General features: G+C 48.0%; 1 protein-coding gene across 1 annotated transcript; it reads right to left on the reverse strand.

The window, feature by feature from the left end:
* Positions 1–2,126: 2,126 nt before the first annotated feature.
* On the reverse strand, positions 2,127–24,870 carry LOC146187941 (uncharacterized). Its single transcript, XM_084603569.1, has 2 exons — positions 24,348–24,870; positions 2,127–3,857 (listed from the first exon to the last, which is right to left on the reverse strand). The coding sequence occupies exons 1-2, from the start codon at positions 24,771–24,773 to the stop codon at positions 2,739–2,741; spliced, it is 1,545 nt and encodes a 514-aa protein (XP_084459695.1). The 5' UTR covers positions 24,774–24,870; the 3' UTR covers positions 2,127–2,738.
* Positions 24,871–25,375: the final 505 nt, after the last annotated feature.

Raw genomic sequence — 25,375 nt, forward strand, 5'->3', positions numbered from 1 at the left:
TGCTGCCCTTTTGAGTCGGCTGCTGGGGAGCGATAGCGCTTTCTCGGCTTGATCACCTGCCTGCGACAAAGCCTACAGCACACTGCGTCGTCTCCTCACGACCCCTCCCATTTTATGCCATTTCGACCCGGCGGCTCCGACTGAAGCCCACACGTATGCACTGGTGTCGGAGCAGTGCTTAACTGCGCAAAGCTGGATTCGACGAATATGTCGTTGCTTATGCCAGCCGCATACTTACCTAAGCCAAGCGGAAGCACTGTAACAGAACACGAATGCCTCGCTATTGTGTGGGCCGTCGGCAAGTTTCACCCTACGTGTATGGCCGTCCTTTCGAGGTCGTTACGGACCATCATACCCTCTGTTGGCTTTCTTCATTAAAGGATTCTTCCGGCCACTTGGCACTGTGGGTGTTAGGGCTGACACCGATGCCTTGTCCCGCTCCCCGCTACTAACAGATATAGCCAGCCTCTGCGAAATCGAGACTCCTGCACCGTCTCCCGCCATCAGGGGCACGCATTCTGAGCAGCGTAAGGATTCTTGGATCAGGGCTCTTGACCCCCTTCGACCTCTCGGCGGTTACACCATCGCGCGCCTTGCGGCGTCCAGCTTCACATTTTGACAGCCGCGGCAACCTGCTTTACCGTCGGAAGTACCATTTTCATGGACAAAAATGACTCCTTGACATTCCGCGGCACCTAATGGTGTACATTTGGTCATGTTTTCACATTTACATGCAATGCGGTCACGCGGGCTTTTTCAAGAATGTACACACGCAGTTACGCATGTGCAGGTATGCGCATAGCAAACACGTGGCATTCGCACGCGGCAACGGCGGCCGCAACCGACAGCGAAGTGTCACGACCCTCGCACGTGCTCCTCCTCTTCGCGAAGAAATCCGCACATTCCAGAGCTGTTCCACGGCGAAGTACTCCACTGGTAGCCGAATGCTCTCGATCCAAAATAAATTCGGATGTCTCGCTGTATATTCTGCGCGTATTGATTTTGGTAAGGGCATGCATGGATACCGTTATTATTATTAGGGCCATGAGAAACATTCGCTGCCATTCGACTGTCCATTCTTGTCATCCGAAGGCATGGAAGCACAGCTGCATTTTGATATGAAGCTAATGAACATATGGACGTTTCCAACACAAATAACTCATTCAAGGCTACCCGAGTCTACGTATTTCCTGCCGATGCTGCTCTTGAGATTGGATGCATGTTCGACCTACTAAACATTATCAAATGCAAACAGGGAACCTAATGCAAAAGTGCTAAAATGAAGAGTGGTGACGACAAATCCCATCGTTGCAATTATTAAAGCCGGACTCCTAAAGTAGAATAAACGCTGCTCATACCTCGCAAATTTAATCCAAAAGATTGAAATGACACGCACGTCAGCAGTGCCTTGAACCGGTGTTTCGAGCGGACATTCTCCCTCGGAGTGCTCCGAAGTCCATTGGAAAACAGGAGCCACTTTTTGGGAGTGAAGGTGAATTGCCTCACAGGAAAGGGGAAACGTGCACTATTTGCTGTACTTTCTCCGCGGACGCCTGACCCGTGATGTAAGGGAAGGAAGGACGGTGGGAGTGAAAGTGGAAAGAGGTGCCGTAAGGATGGGCTCCTCTCCGTTTCTATCGAAACGCATCCGCCGGCGGTCGCGTTCGGACCCGGGTATTCCGGCACAGTAGTCGGGAGTCTTAACCACTGCAGCACCAGCGTGGCGGGGCGGAGTAAAAAAAAAAGTCTTTCAAAATTTTGACCCTAACCCACAGACAGCAGGCGCGATATTCCAGAGAGCGAAGATATTTGTAATCCGATGTTTATAGTCGAAACAGAAAAAAAAAGTACTAACGCACCTATTATATGAGTTATATAGTTTGCCGAGAAAACAACAAAGTTAAATGCGTGCAATTTAGCTTCTTGACATGAATGCGTAATTAGAGGTTTTTTAGCAGGTGTTCGGGCATCCTGTAGAGGTATTTTTATATTTGAGTTGACAACACTGCAAACACTGAAAATTGTACAGATGCTATCGACTACTCTTACGGCCCCTTCCCCTTCATCTTTTTTGTCACATCGCAGTTTACACAGTATGGAAGGCGAGCATGAAAACGAAAGGGGAGCATTATTTGCAGCTTCACTGATGTCAAGTGGCCTTTATTTAAGCCTTCAGAAACAATAAATGCAGCAGGTAGGCAACAATGGAGTCTGCCTGGACTGATTCCATTATACAATGCTACGCAGGGTTAAGATTCAGGCGAGACACTTGGAGTCTGGCTTGAAGTAGCCAAATACTTCGAGGATCGAAACACACATCACTTTAAATAAAATTAACAGCATCAACTTGCGGCACAGTTTTCCACTATTCTTCGCAGCGCGGTGCGTCGTTCACGTCACTGCTTGCTGGGTACGCGCGGAAGCGCTGTTAAAGCAAGCGCCCATGCCCTTTGCTTGCAAGTGTCGGCAAAGACCTCCCTTCCTAAATGAATCCCAGGTCGGCCCAAGAGGGTAGGAATTTAGGCGCAACCTTTTAGAATCTGGGTAGATTTCAAACAAAAACAATGAAAGAAGAAATTAGATTAACTGGCGCGCGTAATTGAAGGCATCGGAATCATTTTCTAAAAGAAAGTTTTGCTTCGTGATTTTTGCAAAGCTACTGGAAAGTTACTTTTTACGTATCATTACCAAATGTTTTCAGGAAGGGTAGAACGACGGATGCGGCGTGATAAACCAGGTTAAGTACCAGGACGCTCTACTTCGATCTCAAACAGCAGGTTACCATCGCTAGTGCAGTAATTCCACCATGGCGTCCAATCGATGTCGACATAAAACACCTGCCGGTGTCCGCAAGCATCTGAAGGCGATCCAGCCTGCTTCTCCTTTAAGACATATAATTCGTGAGATTCAGACGATCCCATCTTTACTGCGACGACTTTTGGCAAAGAACAATGCGTCTCGCACGTGCGGTCCCAGGTGCAAGTCACTTCTAAGCGTTCAGCTTTCTCTCTGGAAACATCGACCCGCACTGTGAAATACGTGTGCAGGCCGTGCCACGCCGTAACAACAGTAAAAGAACTGCTACCACTGCTTTCGAACCCCCAATTCTCCGTCAAAGCCTCGGCGTTAATTACAGTCAAACGATAACGAAAGCCCTTGTTGTCCAACGGGCGCGAGTCAGTGCGGCTTTCAGCCAGTTGCTCCATCCTCGCTAAAGGAACACGCACCAAGTCAGTGGGATGAGCCATGCGCACAACTGCGCATTGGCGTAAGTCTTCCAGGCAACCCAGCATGCCGCTGACCTTGAAGTCCAACTTACGGAGGATGTGCATCAATTCCCGCTGCCAGGCCACTGACGTTCCGCTTTTATTTACTTCGCCAGAAGCCCCTCTTTCTGCCGTCCCAAAAAGCTCCGGCAGCTTGTCGACAGCTGCCGCGAACTTGCCGAGAACACTCGTGAGCTCCGCGTTCTGTGCCTCCAGGTTCAACATACCAGACAGCGCGGTGCTAATGTCCTGCAATCTCTCTTCCTGCCCCCCGGTGCGTTCCTTCAGCTCGTTGAGTTGAGTCTGAAGAGCAGGCAGCTGTTCCTGTTCCCTCAAGATCGCCTTTATTTCGCTCACTTCGTCCATAAAACAGTAAGCGCCCCCTCGCTGCTGTTCCCGCTGCGATGCCAATGAAGGTGGACTATCGCGGCATTCGCCTAAGCAATGTTTCGGCAGGCAATTGCTAAGGACCTCCTTGCCGCACCGTGGACAGGGAACGGCGTGGAAGCAGCATTCTGCTTCAAAGTGACGCAGCACGGCAGGCAGGATCCCCACGAAGTCGCAGCCGTGGACGTGGTTCCAGCAGTGCGCCTGAAAAGAAAGTCCAGTAGGTTAGCGAAACGAGAAAACGCGGCGCGGCAAATGCAAGAAAAGCAGTTGTTTGCACACTATGCGGACACATAGTCACATATGCTTACAGCATCATCGGACTCTGCGTATACTGCCACGCCTTCTCTTGGAATGAAGAGTTGAGCTAGTTGGTGCGACATTCTAAACAAGGCAGAGCGCAAAAGACAAATTAAGGGGCAGCGCTTTCCCTGTCTACTCACGTGTCCTTTGCTCGTTGCGCCGTGCCTTACATAGAATGCTTTCTCTTGGAATATATTACGCTGCCCTAATTTACACCGTACAGGTTACCGCTTCACTGCTTTTATGTAGCCAGTTTTTAATTAATCAGGAATGGGGAATACGCCAGCACCAAAGTGACTGAACACGAAAACTGGTCATCTATCAGCCTGACTATACCCACTGCAGGGCAAATGCCTCTCCCATATTCCTCCAATTAACCCTGTCCTGGGCTCGCTGCATCCACTTGACCCCTGCGAACTTCTTAACCTCATCCGCCCACCTAACTTTCTGCCGCCCCCTGCTACGCTTTCCTTCCCTTGAAATCCAATTTGTTACCCTATTAAGGACCATCATTATCTGCTCCGCATAATGTCCTGCTCATGCCCATTTCTTCTTGATTTCCACCAGAATGTCGCTAACTTGACTTATTTCACTACCATTTTTCGTTCCATGGCCCTCTGGGTTGTCCTCAACTTAAGTAGAACTCTCTTGGTTAGCCTCCACGTTTCAGCCCCATAGGTAAGTACAGGTAAGATGCAACTGTTGTATACTTTTCTTTGAGCGATACCGGTAAGCTGCTAGTCATATACCCCGGTCAGACGAGCAAGTTTAGTGTCACTTTCAACGAGTGCACTCTCCTTTAGTGTCATTCGCATCGTGTCACACGATGAACTTTAATGACACTCGCTGCCGAACACACTCAGCGCAAAGTGAGTTTGGGGAACTCACTACACTTTGTCCGGCAGGCGAGTGTGTAGTCTCGACAACAGGGCACTTCATATTACTCATACATTTTTTGAGAATTACAATGTTTTGAAATGTTTATCGTAAATTTATGAGCGTTTCTATTAATAGGCAAGGGATTTAAGCTGTCACCAACTAAAAACAATGCGTACACTTGAATAGCTACCCTCGCTCTAAGTGCTTGCGCTAAGGCGAAGGCGTTCGTCTGCTGCTGCACCTCGATGGTATGCGGTATCTCAAGCTGCATAAAAGAAGTTGGAGTTATTTGTAACCCAATCTCTAGAACGTCGTCACTTGACATTGCAGCATTTCGCTCAAGCGCCGGCCGAAGACAGCACCGCTTTTGCTCCCACAAGCCGCCAGCTCCAAGCCAGCACCTTTACGGCGCATCCGACCCCGCTGTCACCGGCGTCAGAAAAGTGTGCGAGAATTCGTTTTTTCCGTAAATAATACTCCCTGGAGTCAATCAATATTAGAAATTATTCCTTCTTGGGGATCGTTGACCCGTACCGAGTCGCCAGCAGGAGTAATTGCTGCGATACAAGCAGATTTCTGCTCACTACTTCATAGCCATCGTTCCCGGCTGCGCGGCGCAGCTCACCCTTGTAGTACACGTACACGCTAGCTACGCTCCTAAGGAGTCGTCGATTTCAATTGCACATTTCTCTCATTATTCTCATTTCTCTCAAGGCAGTGCCACAAGTGAGCCATATATCCTATTAAGCTGGCCATACGAAAGCGCCGCCCACTGATACTTCGATGCCAAACAAACTATAGGCCTAGCGACGACCACGGAGGAGCGCACGGCCAAGCGCTACTTGCCCCGCGCGCTCTGCCGTTCGCGGGCGCTCACGGGCGGCATTACAGCGGAAAGCTCGTAGCATCCGGTGCTGTGAACGCTGCGAACTTCTCGCCTACTTTCGTGATGCTGCGGAAACTGGACATTTTTCGACGCTGTGTACAATTGCACGCCAAGGAAACGCTGTGAAGACGTGACGATGCTGTCATGCGTGGTGCTGCGTCGCTGGACATAGAAGCGCCGTCGAACATGATTTCGTGTGATAAATGCACGCTACTCTGAATCATACAACTCGTGCACTTTTCGTGCTCGAACACCGGTGTCCGTTCCTTACGTAGGCGCTACCGGTTAACGATGCAAATCAAAGTCGCAAAGCTACGTTCACGATAACCGCAGTTAGTAGCGCAACTATATATAATAAACGAGGTCGGTTTTGCTTGTAAACAGCAGTAACCATGCATGTTAGCGAAAAGCGCGAGCGACATCGCGATGCTTTTTTTGTGTGTGTGTGTGAAAACCATGTACTGAAATGCACAAATAAACTGAATATTAGCTTAAGGTAATTGTGCTTGCAATAAAATTGAATTTCAAGGTATTTTTGTGAAAACTAATTAATTTCCACATAGGGCTGCAGCATCCGCATCGGCACTGCCGTCATTTCAAAATGACACTTGATTTTGCCGTGTGGCAGCGAGCACCGAAAGTGTCACTCTTCCTATGTAAGTGCACTTCGTGAAAGTGTCACTAAACTTGCCGTGTGACTGGGGTAATAATCTGCGAGGCTTTGCCAAATGCGCTCCATCCCAATCTTATTCTCCTTGATATTTCCCTTTCATGGTCCGGATCTGCGGTTACTACCTGTCCTAAGTAGATATTGTGAAGAAGATGGACCCCTTCGCTGGACGCTGACGAAGAAGAAGCAGTTGCGTAATTGCCATCGCGCAGATTGTGTTGGTCTTGATCGCCTCGTTTCCCCGCCGTCCTCGACGTACTTCTACATTTGGTGAAGGTACGGCCTGATATCCTTGCGCTCTTCAGCGGGACCGACGACACAGACTGTGATGACTGGCTTGAGTCGTACGAGCGAGTGAGTTCCTACAATAAGTGGGACGACGCCACGAAATTAACAAACGTCATATTTTATTTGACCGGCGTTGCCAACTTGTGGTATCGTAACCACGAAGCCGATATCACGACTTTGGACTCATTCAAGGCCAATCTTACAACCGTCTTTGGTCGTCCTGCTGTACGAAAGCTCCGCGCCGAACAAAGCCTGCAAGAGCGACAACAGCGCCTTGGCGAAACATTTACAAGTTACATTGAAGATGTGGTCCATCTGTGCAGTCGCGTCAACGCGCAGATGTCCGAGAAAGACAAGATAAAACAGATCCTGAAGGGCATCGAACATGACGCATTTCAAATGTTAACATCCCGCGATTTGACAACTGTTGCACAAGTCGTCAACCTTTGCCAGAGCTACGATGAGCTGCGCAAACAGCGCCTCATCACTCGACCACATCCCGCGCCTGTCGAATCACTTTCTGGTCTCTCCTCTGCATTTGGGAGCTCCACGCTGCTGCAGCAGTTCAAAGATTTCATCCGGTAGGAGGTGGCTCGCCACATATCACTGCTGCCCACGAACTGCGAGCTATTCCAAAATGTGGCGCCTCTTCGGCAGGTCATCGCCGACCGCGTGGCGGAGGCCCTTCCGTCTGTCGCTCCGCCAGCGCCCATACCGCAGCCCGCCCCAGCTGTTGAGCCCCTCGCATACACCGACGTTCCTATCGCTTCACCATGACACCCGCTCCTGTCGCATCGCTCACGTACGCCGCCGTCGCTTCCCGACTACTGCCACCTAGCTACCTTTGGTCTATGCTACGCCTCCAGCGCCTGTACAGGAATTTCGTCAAGTGCCGCAGCCTTTTATTCCACCTCGTCCGCAGCGCCGCAATCCATGGCGAACTAGTGATAACCGTCCAATCCGTTATTCCTGCGGTTTTGCTGGCCATATTTCCCGGTACTGCCGAAATCGCACTCACGATGATTTCCTACCGCGCCGAATGTCAGCTTCCTGGCAGCAGCCGCGAAATCAGTACGCGGTTGGCGATCCATCTGCAAGTTTCGTCGCGGATGACCGTGCCACCTTTTCTCCTCGCCGCGTCGCCGTTCTCCATGTCCTCTGCGACGGCGTTCCAATCTTGCGCAAGAGGAAAACTAAATGCCGCAGTTCTTGAGGCGAGAACTGCGCAACGAGCGAACTGTCAAAGGCCTCACGTATCTCCCGAAAATCCTCTTAAGTTTCTGTGGAGGGCGTTGTCGCACTAGCTCTGGTCGACACCGGCGCTGCTGTTTCTGCCATGGCTGCAAGTCTTTGCCGTTCATTGCGCAAAGTGACGACGCCAATCCCAGGATTCTCGCTGTCTCACCAAAACAAACCTACGGAAGCTTCAGAGACTACAGAAAAAAATATTACGGATTATTGAAAACGTTGAATACGCAGCGCCGACATCGCACATTTTTGCATCGCTTAATCTGATGAGAGTAACTAATATGTATGAGTACAAATTATGCCGACAGTGCCGTATAAGTAACGAACCACACAGTTCAGCTCTTTTAGTAATGGCAGACTTATGACCGAATAATAGTCTATAACACCCGAATCCCAGAAAGGTGGAAAGTTCCAAAATGCCGCACAATATAGCGAACGAATGCTTCGACATATTCTTCCAAGGTTATTGAATATTCTTGAAAGAGAAGACACTGACATACTCAAAACCTCGTTCTCAAACATTTACAAAACATTTTCTGCTTTTTCATTCTCCTTTTTGTGAATACACGCACCCATTACTCTCCTTTAGTTTTTAGTTCATTGTAATATTATCATTATGTGTGATGTGATCGTGATGTATTTTTTGTTGTGTTTTAGAGATGTTCTAAAGTGTTTTTTTTTCTGTTTAACCAGTTTGTATTTCCTATGCCCATCATATAGTGTTTTGTTTTCTGTGTATCTTTTTTTCTTCTCTTTTTGTCCCACTCTGCTCCTGCTGAGTATGTATGTATGTATGTATGTATGTATGTATGTATGTATGTATGTATGTATGTATGTATGTATGTATGTATGTATGTATGTATGTATGTATGTATGTATGTATGTATGTATGTATGCGTGTATGTATGCATGTATGTACGTATGTATGTACGTATGTATGAATGTATGCATGTATGAATGTATGCATGTATGAATGTATGCATGTATGAATGTATGCATGTATGCATGTATGCATGTATGCATGTATGCATGTATGCATGTATGCATGTATGCATGTATGCATGTCTGTATGCATGTCTGTATGCATGCCTGTATGCATGTCTGTATGCATGTATGTATGGATGCATGTATGTATGTATGCATGCATGTATGTATGCATGTATGCATGTATGTATGCATGTATGTATGCATGTATGTATGCATGTATGTATGCATGTATGTATGTATGTATGTATGTATGCATGTATGTATGCATGTATGTATGCATGTATGTATGCATGTATGCATGCATGTATGTATGTATGTATGTATGTATGCATGTATGTATGCATGTATGTGTGTATGTATGTATGTATGCATGTATGTATGCATGTATGTGTGTATGTATGTATGTATGTATGTATGTATGTATGTATGTATGTATGTATGTATGTATGTATGTATGTATGTATGTATGTATGTATGTATGTATGTATGTATGTATGTATGTATGTATGTATGTATGTCGTGTTTCGTCGGGGAACAGAAGACGAAGGCCCGGCGGGTTGGTAACCGTAGTTTATTCCATCACAGCTTGTAGTGGAATGCGGCCCGGTGCCCGAACGACGTGGCTTATCTTATAGCCAACTCTCGCGATAATCGCGCCACCGCTATCGCGCTATCGCTATAGCCGCGATTACACAACGCTCCTCCCCTTTTATTTAAAGGGTGCAATTTTATCCTTATACAATAGTTAAAAGCGAGCTTCGTCTTCGTATCGCTCGGGTGGACGTCGTCGTAATGGGTAGCGCCTCCCGGGAGCTGACGTCTCAGATGTATGAGCGGGACCCGGAAGGACCCCGGGAGACTGTTCGGGCCCCGGCTCATCCGAAGCTGGCTGATCACCCGTCGTGCTTGAAGGGAAGACCAGGAACCTCTCCATGCAGTCTGCGTCGGTAGACTTTGTCACCGTAGGGCTTGAATTATCCAGCAGCTGGTTGAGGTGCCGACGCCAGATGAACTTTCCTCGGGGTGTGGCCACCATGACTTTGTAGGAGACTGGTCCTGTCTTCTCTAATATAGTCCCACGAACCCACTTCGGCGAGCCTCTGTAATTCCGAACTAAAACACTTTCATTAATGCCAAAACAGTCCCTCTTGCTTTTACGCTGCTGCATCTGGGTGAACTGCTTGTGCATCACCTTTCCGTCCACTGTAGGCTTGATTGAGTCCAGCCTAGTACGCAATCTTCTACCTATCAATAGGTTAGCTGGAGCCTCTCCCGTCGTAGCATGGTGCGTATTTCGGTACGCCAGCAAAAAGTTGTGAAGTGCTTTTTTGACAGACTCACCAGGAGATGCCTTGCGTAGTGCAGACTTCAACGTTTGCACGAAACGTTCTGCCAGACCATTCGTGCTTGGGTGGTAAGGGGCGCTCAGGCCATGCCTGGCTCCGATGTCCCGCATGAATGCCTTGAACTCATCGGAAACCAGTTGTGGTCCATTGTCCACATTCAGACACTACCGTCTCCGGTATTCCGAATCTGCAGAAAAGTTCACGTAAGCAAGCAACAGTACGTTCGGACGTTGTGCTCCGCATGACAAACACTTCTAGCCACTTTGAGTGGGCATCTACTACCACTAGAAACATTGTTCCTCTGAAAGGCCCCGCGAAGTCCAGATGAATACGCCTCCACGGCGCGGTCGGCCATGCCCAAGGATGCAGAGGTGCCTTACATGGATCATTCCGTTGTTCCTGGCACGCTTGACAACTTCGTACCTTTGTTTCCAAGTCTGCATCAATTGACGGCCACCATACGTAACTGCGAGCCAATTACTTGCTCCGCACGATACCGGGATGACCTTGGTGCAGTTCTTCGAGCACTGACTCTCGTAGGGAAGACTGGATCACAACCCTCATTCCATACATGAGGCACCCTTGATGCACACTGAGCTGCAACTGTCTGTCAAAAAAATTGCTTTAGGCTCGCATCGCGTAAGTGCAGTGGCCAGCCTATACTTGTATACTGGAGCACTTTGCAAAGCAACGGATCACGTGATGTAGCTCGCGCCATATCTCTTTGGCAGATACAGGCATCGACTCCAGGCGCAACGCATAGAACAATTCCTCGCCTTCGGACGTGCCGTCCTCCTGGCTGTTAAGAGGGAACCTTGAAAAAAAATCTGCTTCTGCGTTGTCACTGGACTTTTTGTACACAAGCGAGTATTTGTAAGCAGACAAAGTGAAAGCTCATCGCTGTAAACGTGCTGCCGCAATCGGAGGAATGCCTGCCTTTTGCCCCCGTATCGTTTGTAACGGCTTGTGGTCCGTAATCAACGTGAAATATCTTCCATAGATGTAGAAATGAAATTTTTTGATGGAAAAAATAATGGCAAGCGCTTCCTTTTCTAGCTGACTGTACTTTTTCTCGGCGTCAGTTAATGCGCGCCGCATAAGCGACAGGGCGGGAGCTTCCATTTTCTGCAACATGAGAAAGTACTGCCCCCACGCCGTACTGGGAAGCGTCACATGCCACTTGCAAAGATTTATCTGGGTCGTAATGCGCCAGCAGAGAGGATGACGTCAACGCGTTCTTGATTTCCTCGTAAGCCACTTGACACGATTCATCCCAACGCCATGGCTCGCCGCAACGCAGCAGTTTGTGAAGAGGGCTAGCAAGAGTGGACAATCGTGGAACAAACTTTCCGTAGCAATTCCAGAAACGACTGCAGCTGCTGCCTGCAAGTGGGCGCAGAAGCTTTTACTAGCGCTTCTATCTTCTCTGGCGTTGTGCTGACTCCTGCTGCACTGATAACATGACCCAAATACCGCAGTTCTTTTTGAAAGAACGAACACTTCTTTTTTTTTTATTCGAACCCCGCGCTCCATCAACCGCTTTAGGACCGCTTCGAGATTGGCAAAATGCTCATCCGGCGTCCTGCCTGTGATGAGAACATCATCCAAATAGCAGCTGACACCTTTCAAGTCTTTCAACATTGTGTCCATAATTCTTTGAAAAACGGAAGGTGCCGATGAAGCTCCGAACGGCAGCCCGTTAAAGACAAAAAACCCTTTATGGGTAATAAGAGTCAAGTATTTTCTTGAAGACTCCGACATTACTACCTGCTGATACGCTCGGTTGAGGTCAATCTTAGAAAACTCTTGGCCCCCTGCGAGCGCTGCAAACAACTCGTCGACTCTCGGGAGTGGGTACCGGTCAGTTTCAAGACAAGGATTTAGGGTAGACTTGTAATCTCCGCATAGCCTTATGCTACCGTCTTTCGTTACTACTGGTACCACCGGTGTGGCATAGTCACTCGTCGCGACTGGTGAAATTACTCCCATGCCTTCCAACTTCTTAAGCTCTGCTTCGACTGCAGGTTGCAATGCAAAGGGCACACTTCTTGCCTTTAGAAATTTCGGCACACTATCTTCCTTTAGTGCCAATTCCGCTCTTTCTCCTGCAATCGTCCCCAGTTCGTCCTTAAACAAACTCTGGTGCCTGTCTAGAAGCGTGCGCAATCTGCCGCTTTGACTTAAACACGCAGAGACATCTGACCTTGAAATGGCGTTGAGCTCAAAAATACGGCTCCAGTCGAGTCGGATGGCTTGCAACCATTGTCGACCAAGCAGAGGGAGTCCCTTTTCTCTCGTGATGTAAAGAGGCAGCTTCTCCATACTGCACGGCAAAGTGAGCAACTCCGACAGGCTCAACGATGGCTCCCTAGAACGTCTTTAGCTTGAGCGTCGTTGCCTTGACATTAGTCGAGGGAAACATCTGACGAAACTGATGCAAAGACATGACGGACACAGTAGCCCCAGTATCCAGCTCCATTTCCAAAGGTACACCTTGCACGTTAATCAAAACTTTTATCGGTTCCAGGCCAGGCGAAACAATTTCCTTCACGTTAACAGACGCTTGACCGGGAATTAGCACCTTCACCGAGCTTCGCCGCTCTCCCTTTGGCTTTCGCTGCTTACTAGCTTGGCACACTCTTTGAATGTGTCCTTTCTTATCACATTTGAAACAGGTGTCTGCGATATGCGGGCATGAACGGCTTGCATGCTTCGCAGACCCGCAGCGATAGCAATTCCGCTGCGTCAAACCACTTTCCCCAACCGTTTCGACCTTGTGAACGTCCGGTACGCTCATTTCAGAGGCGTGCGCTTCTGCCACGCTCTTTTTAGCCGCTTCCATGGCAAGCGCTCGTTCCACAGCTTTGTGGAAAGTTAGCTTGTTATCCTCCGTGAATAACACACGCTGTATGTCTTCTCTGCGCAAACCGCAGACGAAACGGTCCCGCAGAGACTGATCTAGGGCCGCCTCAAATTCGCATGTCTGCGCCAACTTGCGCAACTGAGCTACAAATTGTGAAATGGACTCAGTCTCGAGTTGCGCTCTTCTGTGAAACTTTGCGCGTTCGCTAATTACCGACGGCTTTGGTGACAAGTGGTCACCTAGAAGCTTCTTTAACACGTCAAAACTTTTAGCTGACGGCAAATCACGTGCGGTCAACGACTTGAGGAGACTGTATGTCTTTGGGCCTACGAGACTCAAGCATGTACCTTGTCATCCTCGGGGATACGGTTGACCAGAAGAAACGACGTCAATCGTTCCTCGTACGACGGCCAGTCGCTCGTAGACTCGTCGAAAGGCTCGATATGTCCCTTTACCTTTTACCTTTTATTATTCCTCTCAGAATATGACGAAAAAAAATGTAAAAGAAAGAGAGAGGGAGCCCGGACCAGCAAAGCTTTGCCAGGCTTAATCCAATTTAAGATAAAAGAAAAGGAGCTAAACGCCCAAAATAAAAAAAAATAATTTAGATGAAAAAAAACATGGACATAAAAATGTAAAAAAATTTACATTAAAGATACAAAATGAAACAAAGATCCCAACTGCCTAGCTACAATAGATATATATATATATATATATATATGAAATGAAAAAAGGATAAAGAAAGAAAGAAAAAGCAAAAGAAAAGCACAAAAAGATAAAGAAGTCCAGGAAAGAAGGAAGCAGAGAAGAAAATGTCCGTGGGTAACCAGAAACTGCAAAAGGAGAACAGAAATATAAAAATTGTGCATTAAGGATTAGCCAATTCGCAAAAAATATAACTTTAAAGTGAATATGCGAAACACACTTCAGCCTAGAAAAAATAAATATATTGTTACGAAGCGGCAAGCCGATGAAGACAGGAGACAAAAAATGACCGATGACGATGGTAGATGGCGTCTAAGGAATGTTCGCGGGCCTAGCGCGAGCGCTCCTGCCCGCGCCACTGCCCGCTTCTTCTTCCTTGTCGTCCGTAACAAAATGTATATAAAGCGGTTACCAAAGTCTGCAATGAAATGAGAAAAAATAGTATTGAAAAACGTCGCGAATACGAAACTAATGGAGGCACAAAGAAAAATAAAACATCACGCATAAATCCTTGACAGCTTGAGAAGACGTCCATTACTATGAAATTATAGAATAAAATTCTGTCCGAATCGGTTGGGAGAAAGCTGTACATTACGTACACACAAAAAAAGAAAAAACTGAATTCTGAAATCTGAAAATATAATATACCGGTCTATGGAAAATAATTAAAGAAATATGAAAATGGAAAAAGCGGATAAATGTATACATAAAAATTGGCCACAAAGAGGTGAACAGAGAAAAGAAAAGTAATAGTAATTACATTAGTAAATACCAAATGACAGATTTAAAAGGAAGAGAAAACAGAAAAGAAAAAGACAGAAGAAAAATATTATGCAATACAGCTGATATCAGAAAATAGTCCAGTGCTGCATAAGAAAGAGGAAGACAGCAGATGCGCTGTAAGAGCCTTTGTCGATCTCTTGGGCTCAAGCCTTGCTGAAGAAAGGTGCGTGGTGTCGGTATGACTCTGCCGCAATAAGGCAAATCCGTCAGGCGCGAGTGACTCAGACCTCCACAACGTGTTCATGTATTGCTCAGGCAAGTGAACACAGTGCCTCATAAGAGCATAGCCGTTCGGCATAAGTGGCTGAAAGCTCCACGCCATAGTGTTGCACCTAAAGGCGAGCATAGCGGGCATGCCTAAAGCACTCATGCTCAACAAAGGAGCACGGAGCCCTCCCCTGAGCAGCGTGGTAAAGGGTCTTCAGGACCCTCCGGCGAGACCCTCGCCCCTCTCACAGTCGGGCTCAAGCACAGGATCAACGGGTCTCCGCTGGTGCTGGTGAACAACAGAAGCAGAAAATAGGCTGCAGCAAACATGCCAGCCACGTCGTGGATAATGTCCAGACAGCTTGCCAGACGAAGCAAACAGAGAAGTTGCAGAACACATTCTGCTAGGAACCGAAGGATGGATACAGATAAAAATAACAGAAGACAAACAACCTTAGAACAAACACCAAACGTATATACATAAACCGCATTTTCCAACAAAAGAGTTCCTAATTATTCAAATTATAAATGGAAGAACAAAATTGAGGGTGTAATGCAAATTACAAACAAAACTATTAACATGAACAGAGTATTCCTAAGATAGCGAAGAATGTTCAAAAAACCTCAGAACAAAAAAAAAAAGGGGGGGGGGGAGTGGGTGAGGGGGAGAGGTAGAAAATCAGCGTGTATAATTGGGAATAGTGTTGCTTATTTGATGCACCATTTGGATCAGAACTGCACAAGCAGTGGGATTTCTGAGAAGAGAGGGGTAATTACGCGGTGTAATTTCCGATGAACACAGTGTCTTTAAACGAGAAATAAAAGGAGCTGTAATGGAGCAATCTTGGAAATAGTGATGGACGTCTCCACATAATAGCCCGCATGAACAAAGAGAAGACGATGATAGGCCATATTTTTTTAAATAAAAAGGGAATCTACCATGCCCAGTAATTAAACTTATGAGAGGTTTTCGTGGTGGACAAATGATAGGAATACCGAGAGTATCTGGGATCCAATTGAATAATTCTGTGCCTCCATTATTTTCTCGCCAATAAATGCACCATAAAACAAGTGATGAATGATGTAAACGTGAACGTACGCAGCGTCGCGACAGAGTAGACGCATGTACCTGGCCGTACTGGCCGGCACTTCCAGCAGCCAAATCTGCTAATTCATTTCCATAAATACCAGAGTGGCCCCGGATATGAAACAGAAAAAATGAAGCCAAAGAAGACAAACGACAAAGATCTTTCTTAATAGCAATTATTTTATTGTATTGTATGTATGTAAATGCCCAGCCTATAGCGGTGCGCACAGCACGAGTCGTCATTCAGGAGGTTGTTTACGCAATCGAGTTCGTCGTTTTGCATGATCTTATCTTGGGCTGGCATTTTCTGTCGCGTCATAATGCGGTGATAAACTGTGCTCGTGCCGAACTGGAGATTTTTGCGCTTGACCAACCGTCGCCGGACGTTCTTTTTCCCAAAGTCGTCGTTGCCGAAGATATTGACCTCCCTGCGTGCTCTTTCGTTCTTGCGCCCTCCGCCATTAAAGGAGGCTATGCCTCCACTCGTGCTTTTTCTCGCAGTGTCCTTTTCACACCATCGCCAATGTTCCTAAACCGCAAGTCTCCCCCTGCCTTATACCGTACTTTCTATATCAGCTGGCCTCACCGCGCTCTGTATTTCTAATCCGTTCTCATTTCCCGTATCCCTGCGTCGCGGTGAATGCCTGGGCCCCATCCAGCTCATGGATTCTATTATCACCGCTGACGAAACTCCCTCTTCGCAGCCCGCCGACTTGGCTGCACTCATACCACCTGTTCTTGCGCTCGACCAGACTTCTGCCGAAATTTTCTCCGCTCCATCGATGCCAGTCTTCCTGGGCCTCAACGCTCTCAACTCCTCGCACTGCTTCTTCAGTTCTGTTCTTCATTCGACTCTCCTTTAGAAAACTCATTACATTACGTCGGAGACGCCATGCGTGATCACAGAACTTATACATCACACACATACTCTCCCATCAATCTTCATAGCAAACATATACCACCCACCATCCAAGTCGATGGCCTGGTTAGAAACACTTCTTCGAGAGCTGCATCAGCTAGCAGAGAAGCACCAGATCAGTCAGCATACTGACTGGGGATACACAAAAACCACACATCGAGGTCGCAGGCTCTGGCTGCTCCTGCAAAACCTCCAACTGACTTGCGCAACACATTCCATACTCCCATGAGGATTGGCAACAGTGTCAGCATGGACACTAGCCCAGATCTGACACTGAGCCGCTATCTACGCAGTGTTACTTGGAACAGAACACAACATACACTAGGCAGTGATCACTACATTATACAGATCACTGTCCCGGACAAACCTCCCCGTTACACGTACACAGCACACAAACTCATTAACTGGGACGCCTTTCGCGCTTCGCGAACCGCTCATTCAGACGCTCCAATCAAAGACATCGACGCTTGGGTGCAATCACTTATGGATGACGTTCACCACAACACGCGACACATAGAAACTACAACCGAAACCCCTACCCTTGACTCACGCCTAGCCCACCTCTGGGAGGCTTATCATGGCATCGTGGGACGCTGGGAAAACAATAAACACAACCGACGACTTAAAAAGCGGCTGGCTGCACTTCAGACACAAATAGAACAATATTCTGAGCACCTGTGCAGATCCAATTGGGGACAAGTATGTGATAGCATCGCCGGAAAACTGTCCACCAAACACGCATGGCTACTTTTCTGACATCTCATAAACACTACACGCACCACGTCCACACAACATCACGTGACACGCCTCATACACAATCATATTGAAGATCCCGACGCCCTCCTAGACACACTTCAAAGCACATACACCTCTCCGGGAGCCGCCACACTTCTACCCCGTACACAGGACAGCCAAATTCGACACTGGACACAGAGTTCACGGAGACGGAAGTTAGAGCAGCCCGTCTTAGTCTCCGAACAAACTCCGCACCTGGTCTGGACCAAATCACAAACGTCATGCTTCGTAATCTGGAAGACCAGTCGATCACCAAACTTACGGCATACTTTAACCAGTGCTAGGTGGAGGGTGTCCTCCCGCAGTCCTGGCGTCATGCGAAGATTATATTTATACCCAAACCTAACAAACCCCTTACGCTCAAATGCCTTCGCCCTATTTCGCTAACCTCTTGCCTCGGAAGGCTTTTTGAACATGTTGTGCTAGCGAGCCTTACAGCATATATGGCAGACAACGATCTATATACGCACAGCATGATGGGATTCCGACTCCATCCGTCCGCCCAGGACGCCATGCTGCAACTCATCCACGACATTTTTGACCCACTACTTCCTTGTGACACCAAGGCAGTCTTAGCTTTGTATCTTTCCAAAGCTTTTGATCGCATCAAACATCAGGCGATCATGACTGCCCTATCCACATTGAATGTAGGTGCACGAACGTACACTTATATTCGAGCATTCCTCACTGACCGCACGGCTGAGGTACAATTCGGCCCTCTTTCTTCCTCATCCTACACGCTTCAAAGTGTCGGCACCCCGCAAGGGTCCGTCCTCTCCCATTTTTTAATTAACGTCCCCCTAATCTCCCTCGCCCGAAAACTGTCAGACATCCCGCGCATCTGAAACACACCCTCTATGCCAACTACATAACGCTGTGGACCACTCATGGCAGTGATGGCGATATAGAAGACACCTTACAGGAAGCAGCCATCCAGACCGAAAATTACACAAGGAGCATCGGACTGTTTTGCTCCCCAGATAAGTCCGAACTGGTGCTCATCCGTCCCATCCGCCATTCCCCCCCTCCCCTATTACTATTGAACTGAATGGGAGCTCCCAGTACCGGAGGTTGAAACCCTCCGCATATTGGGCCTACATATCCAGAGCAATGGTAAAAACACCACCGCCCTAAAGAAACTCAGGCAGGTTGCAGGTGCGATATCGCACCTCGTCCGCAGAGGTTCGGGCCACCATAAGGGCATGAAGGAGCGCGACCTTTGTCGCCTCATCCATGCCTTCGTCCTCAGTCGTGTGCTTTACACTATACTCCATACCTAAAACTGTCCAAACATGACAAAAACGCTTTGGATGCCTTGATCCGCAAGGCATACAAGGTCGCACTTCGCCTTCCCCTCAACACACCCACAGACAAGATTGCTAGGCCTGGGTCTGCACACCACGATTGGGGAGCTCGTGGAGGCCCACCGACAGGCTCAATACATCAGACTCACGCAAACATCCACTGCATGGTATATCCTAGACTCCCTTGGAATCAGGATACCGGCTAACGACCCAACCCTTCTCTCTATCCCTCGACATATCCACCAAGGACTACTTATCAAGCCACTCCCGAAAAATATTCATCCATCCTACCATGATTAACGCCGCAGAGTCCGTGCAAAGGCGCTCCACCGATATTATGGCGGTGAGTCGGACGCCGTATGGGTGGACGCTGCATGCACGGGTGATGAAGCGACCGCAGCCGTGGTGGATTCCTCCTCATCCCCTCTCATCACATTGCCTCTCCCCCCAGAACCCCCCCCCCCCCAGAAGCTGCAGAGGAAGCTGCCATTGCATTAGCCATAACCCGCACGGAAGCCTAGTACATTTTAACTGATTGAAAAGCAGCAATTCTAAATTTTGCACATGGCCGAGTTCATGTCCCTGCTTTTAGCATACTGTGCTCGCCCGATGCACCCCCGCCCCGCCATGTGGAGCTGATATGGGTGCCTGCGCACTCCGGGAATCCCGGAAACGAGGCTGCCAACCGTTTAGATCGAGGTTCTTTATTTAAACCGAGCTCAGGTGGCCTCTAATCCGGGATTTACGAAGGCGCGCATGCACTCGTTCAGCGGGCTGACGCAGGCCTACAGAGCCTCACGCCAGCTCTACCCCCCCCCCCCCACCCCGCCCCTCCCTAGACAATAAACACGTAACACTATGGCGCAGACTGCAAACACACACTCTTCCTTCACGTACCCTTTACCCTTTCCCATTACCATCCCTCCTTCCACACTCCTGCTTGTACCCTTTGCCCAGAACCCTTTGCCTCTTCAATCCACATCCTCTCCCTCTGCCCGGCGGACCCTCCCCAGCGGGGCCTAGAACAACTGTAAGACCTGGGAGGACTGGGAGACCCTGCTGCGTTCAGAGGACCCGGCCGTGCAGACCATCGCCACCGGCCGGGCTGCCAGTGTAATGCTCCTCAGGGACATAAATACTTGAATCTCAGTGGGGTCGTGCGGGGACCCAGGGGCCTGCGCGCCCCGATTCCTACGTGCAATAAAGGTGTTTTTTTCTCTCTCTCTTTCTCTCTCGACTCTCATCAGCCTTCTTTAAGCCGCAGATAAACTGTTGCCTTTCTGTTGGTCTCTGTTGGTCTCTGCGCCAGCGCCCCTATCGAGTGCCTGCAACCGAGCGCCGAGTTATTAAGCCCAAGTTCATACTATGCTTCATAATGGCGTGATTGAGCCGTCTAACATAACAGTCCGTGGTCCGCTCCTGTTGTCCTGGTGAGGAAGAAAGATGGTTCTATACGCTTCTGCGTTGACTACCGTCGCCTAAACAAAATCACGAGGAAAGACGTCTACCCCCTTCCGCGTATAGATGATGCATTGAACTAGTTACAAGGTGCTGAACTCTTTTCTTCGCTCGATATTTTAGCCCATGGCTGCTGAAGATCGCCCTAAAAGCGCATTTGTCACCCCCGATGGCCTCTTTAAATTTACCGTCATGCTTTTCTGTCTCTGTAATGCCCTGCTAGATTCGAGCGTATGATGGATACTATACTGCGTGGCCTGAAGTGAAAGACGTGCCTCTGTTACCTTGACGACATCGTGGTGTTCTCACCGGACTTTGCGACCCATCTCTCTTGCCTGAAACAGGTCTTGACATGTATTGCGAACGCCGGCCTGCAGCTCAACCTGAAAAAGTGTCGTTTCGCTGCTTGTGAGCTGACTATTTTAGGCCAAGTTGTGTCCAAGGAGGGTATACGTCCTGATCCCAACAAACTTCGAGCTGTGATTGAGTTTCGGAAGCCTACTACCATCAAGCAATTAAGAAGTCTTTTGGGCCTGTGCTCACACTTTCGCCATTTTATACGGAACTTTGCTTCCATTGTCATCCCGGTGACTCAGCTCCTCGGCAATACCTCTCGACCCATATTTATTTTTAATCTTCATAAATGATCTTCTTTCCGACATTTCATCGACAATTCGTCTTTTCGCAAATGACTGCGTCCTGTACCACCGCATATCTTCCAATAATGATTAAGAATTGCTCCAAAGCAACCTAAACAGAATTGAAAGCTGGTGTTCCACGTGGCTAATGACGCACAACATAACAAAGTGCAAATTCATGCAGGTAACACGCAAACGAAGTAACATAAACTACGCGTATTCTCTGAATTCAACCAACCTCACCCAAGTCGAATCATACCGGTATCTTGGAATCCATATCACGAACAACCTTACCTCGTCCGAGCAAATCACAAAGATTTGCTGCTGATGCATCGAAAACACTCGCCTTTATCAGACGTAGTCTCAGTTTTTTCCCTTCTTCCATTCGCAGCCTAGCCTACAAAACTTTCGTCCGTAGCAAACTAGAATTTGCGTCCACAATTTGGAACCCCCCTCCCCCCCCCCCCCCCCCCCCCCCACCCCAGGCCTATTTAATTAATAGCAAGCCATCCGAAACCGCGCAGCCCGCTTATTTCCTCCAGCTATGACACCCGCTCTAGCATTACCAGTATACAATTATCTGTCGACATTGAGCCTCTTGCTCAAAGGCGTAAAATTGCCCGTTTATCGTTGTTTCATAAACTGTACCATTGTTTTCCCTCACTTCGAGACTCCCTTTTGATCCCTCCCCTCCGAACATCGCGCCGTCTTTTCAACTCTATGAGCATTTTAACACTCCATGGCTCCTCAATCGCATTTAACAAGTCATTCCTGCCTATTGTCATTGAAGGAAGGAATTCATTACCCGAATGTATTGCAATTGAACGAGATGCTTTCAAATTCCGGCAGATGCTGCTTTTACACTTACAATCCTAATGTGGTAACTGATGCCTTTCCGTTTTGTCATTGTATGATTCACTGTACCTGTCTGCTTGATTGATACACATGTATTTTTTTCCCCTTTGCATTGAAGCCTGCCTCACAACGATTCTTTCAACTATTTTGTTTGCTTTGACCTAAAATGTCATATCTTGTTCTGAGGTCTCGCTCCCCCCCCCCCCCTCCCTTATGTAATATCCTTCTAGGGGTCCTTAAGGGTCAATAAATGATGATGATGAGTAGAAATTACATGGGAAGGGATAAGTACGGAAGGATCTCCCCTGATGGGGCTGGTACAGGTGGGTAACCGCCGCTTGCGGCGGGCGCTACGCGCGTCTCTTTCCCTCTTCCTTTTCTTTCTTCTCTATTTTCTCTTCTGTCTGCACGAGGCAGCGGAGGTGGCTCAGCTACAGAGCCAGTAGCAAGCCCGTGTATTTTCTTTTCTTTCTTCCTACAGCCGCAACAACAACGGAAGCTGTTAAGGTATGCAAAATATTAAGACAAGGTTGTCCATCACCGCTGCTGTTCATGCTTTATATGATAAATATGGAACGGAGGATACAAGAACGTAACCTAGGTTTTAACCTGTCATATAGATTAGGCGTAAAGGTGGTAGAGCAGCGCCTCCCCTGTTTAATGTACGCAGACGATATTGTGCTGTTAGCAAATAGCCAGGAAGACTTGCAAACTCTAGTTAAGCATTGCGGAGACGAAGGGTATGCTCTAGGCTGCAGCTTAAGCGCAGTTAGGTCCGGTCTGATGATCTTCAACGGCTCTACTGATCAGAGTCTTCAAATGCAAGACCATGGAATAACCGAAATGGCAGAATATAAATATCTTGGAGTATGGGTAAACGAAGGATTGGCATGCATTGAAAAGCATGAACAATCACTTAGGCCAAAAGGGCGAAGAAATGCCGGGATGAAGCATAGAGCATTGTAGGGATACAACAGGTATCTAGTGTTGAAGGATACTAGGAAAGGAATTATGGTGCCCGGGCTTATACTTTCGGAAATGCTGTTTTGCGCCTAAAATCACAGGTACAGTCGACATTAGAAATAAATCACGAGAGCCGTCGTACGATCAGCACTGGGTGCCCACGGCAAAACTACAAATGAGGCGGTACAGGGAGATATGGGCTGGGCATCTTTAGAAGTAGGGGAAGCTCAGAGTAAAATATCATATGAGGAACGCCTGAGGAAATTGGACACTAACAGATAGGCAGCTAAAGTATTTAAATACCTATACCTAAAAAGCGTTGACTCACAATGGAGGAAAAGAACTAGGAAACTAACTAGTAAGTATGCTAGTCACAAGGAGGAGAAATAAAGAGCGCTTAGCAAAAGGTGAAAAACAAAGAAAATAAAAATTGGATAAATTCGATAGAAAAGAAACAGAGTGTGGAATTATACCAAAAGTGGAAAAGGCAGATCACGAAGGAGGCTTTCTTTGCTAACTGAAGAGGCAGTGCCCTACTTTTTGAAGCTAGATCACGGTGCCTTAGAACACGCAGCTACAAAAAGAAATTGAACTGTGAAGATGACACATGCGCAGTATGTGGTTAATCTATAGAAACAATTAACCATCCTATTTCAAATTAAAGGCGCCAAAACAGCACGCACACACACAAGAAAAGAACGGGACAGGGCGCCACTCACAACTGATTTCTTGTGTGTGTGCGTGTTGTTTTGGCGCCTTTAATTTATAATTAATAGACACCAACTAGCCTAACAAGACGTTCTCTTAACCATCTTATACTCGAATGTGATGCTATTCATCCGGAAGTCGATGCAGGCGCAGTAACTCTTCCTGAGGCCCAGGGTTTGAGATACCGGTGGCCGGGTGAATGAGCCTGCGATGGAAGCTAGCAAAAAAACGATTGGAAGATGGGTGGCTTAAAAGCAGAAAAGTAGGTAACGTAATGTTAGTACTGTAGAAACAAAAATTCAAAAAATGGAATTAGTTAACCGATCTAAAGCAGTAATTAATATATATAGGGAAAAAAACGAGCATGATAGCAACTGCTACAACCCCGTTTCAAAGGGGACGCTCATATATTCCATCCATCCATCCAATCCGTCTGCTATTGCGAATGGTGCGCCGGGATTTCTCGGCTCAGCGCCTTCCGCGAGATGCTTGACCAAGAAAAGGCAGGCCGCGCTTCCGCACCGGGTGCTTGTGACACTAGCGTTGCCACTGGAAATGAGAAAATTCCGCCTAAGGGAACGGATTGCTCGCAGCTAGTGAAAGCCACATGTGTGCAACAGACGGTTGCCGCAAGTGCCTCCGTGCAGCTGGCGGCGCCGTCTCCACGGGATGGCAGCTAGACAGAACAGCTGTGAGGCGCACGTTGCTATTCCTACCCAGTGGGTGTCGCGTCGGAAAACTGAAGCCGCAGCTGCTACAGAACCTGCATTCGCGATTGAATAGCAAGTACAAGACAGCTTACCTTCAGCCCATCCGCCTTCCTGGCAGGCAGCTTGGCGTGCTGGCACTCCTCATCGCAGAAGGCTTCCCCGTCCAACGGACAGAGGGATTCGCCATCTCGGACGCTGCCCCCTCGACAAGGCTCGCAGAGGATGTGCGAACAAGGCAGTAACACCGAACTCATGGCTACCACTCGGCACAGCGAGCACACACTCCACGGCGGCACATCATCAGCGAAACGCGTCGGCCTCCAGTTGACGCCGGCAACAAATTCCCGCGTCCGGTACGCCGACGCTCTCTCAGCCCCAGCCATACCTCTCCAATAACACAAGCGGCGACTAGAAATCCTCGATGAAAACTGAGCAAGCGCTCGAGAGGCTCGAGCGAGGGAACGCGTCATCGCATGACGCATGCGCAGATGAGTTTGTTTTTGATGCGGTCCTTGCATCTTGCTTCTTTCTGTCCCAGCTGGCTGCTTTCGCTCGCAACGTGATTCTGAACTTCACCGAGAAGTGTCTGCGCTTTAAAATATCTCTAACGGCAGTTAACACCGAAGCTTCTAAGGACCCGCACATTTCAGGACTCTCCTCCGCCGGCCAATGCCCGTGAACGCGGGCTCGACTGTGTATACAAAGCGCGCGTCCCGCCGTGTTTTGAGAGGAACGCTTGCATTCGACGAGTGTTTACAGTTCGCGAGGCAACTCCGCGTTGCTTCAGGAAACGCGCGTTCACATACGTTTCACTTGCAATAGGAATTTTCACAGTGGTGCAGGGAACGCATCCGGCCCCAATAGCATTGCTACATGTCATTGAAGGGTGTTCCACGTAAGATCGAACAAAGCATGGTCGGGTGATCTTTTATACTGACTTCAAAATTTTATGTATTGTTGCCTGATGACTGGAAAGAAGAAATATGAAATTAGTTTGGCTGGCAAAATGTCTTTCGAGGCGCAGGGAATTATTAACGATGAGGAGGTGGAATGCAGCGCTTATCTTCTTTTCTGTTTTGACCAAGTTTTATTATGAATTACTCAAAATTCATTGTTGTTA

Source organism: Amblyomma maculatum, chromosome 5 (assembly GCF_055883805.1).
Source record: "Amblyomma maculatum isolate TAMU_Amacu chromosome 5, ASM5588380v1, whole genome shotgun sequence".
In the NCBI taxonomy this organism is placed as follows: domain Eukaryota; kingdom Metazoa; phylum Arthropoda; class Arachnida; order Ixodida; family Ixodidae; genus Amblyomma; species Amblyomma maculatum.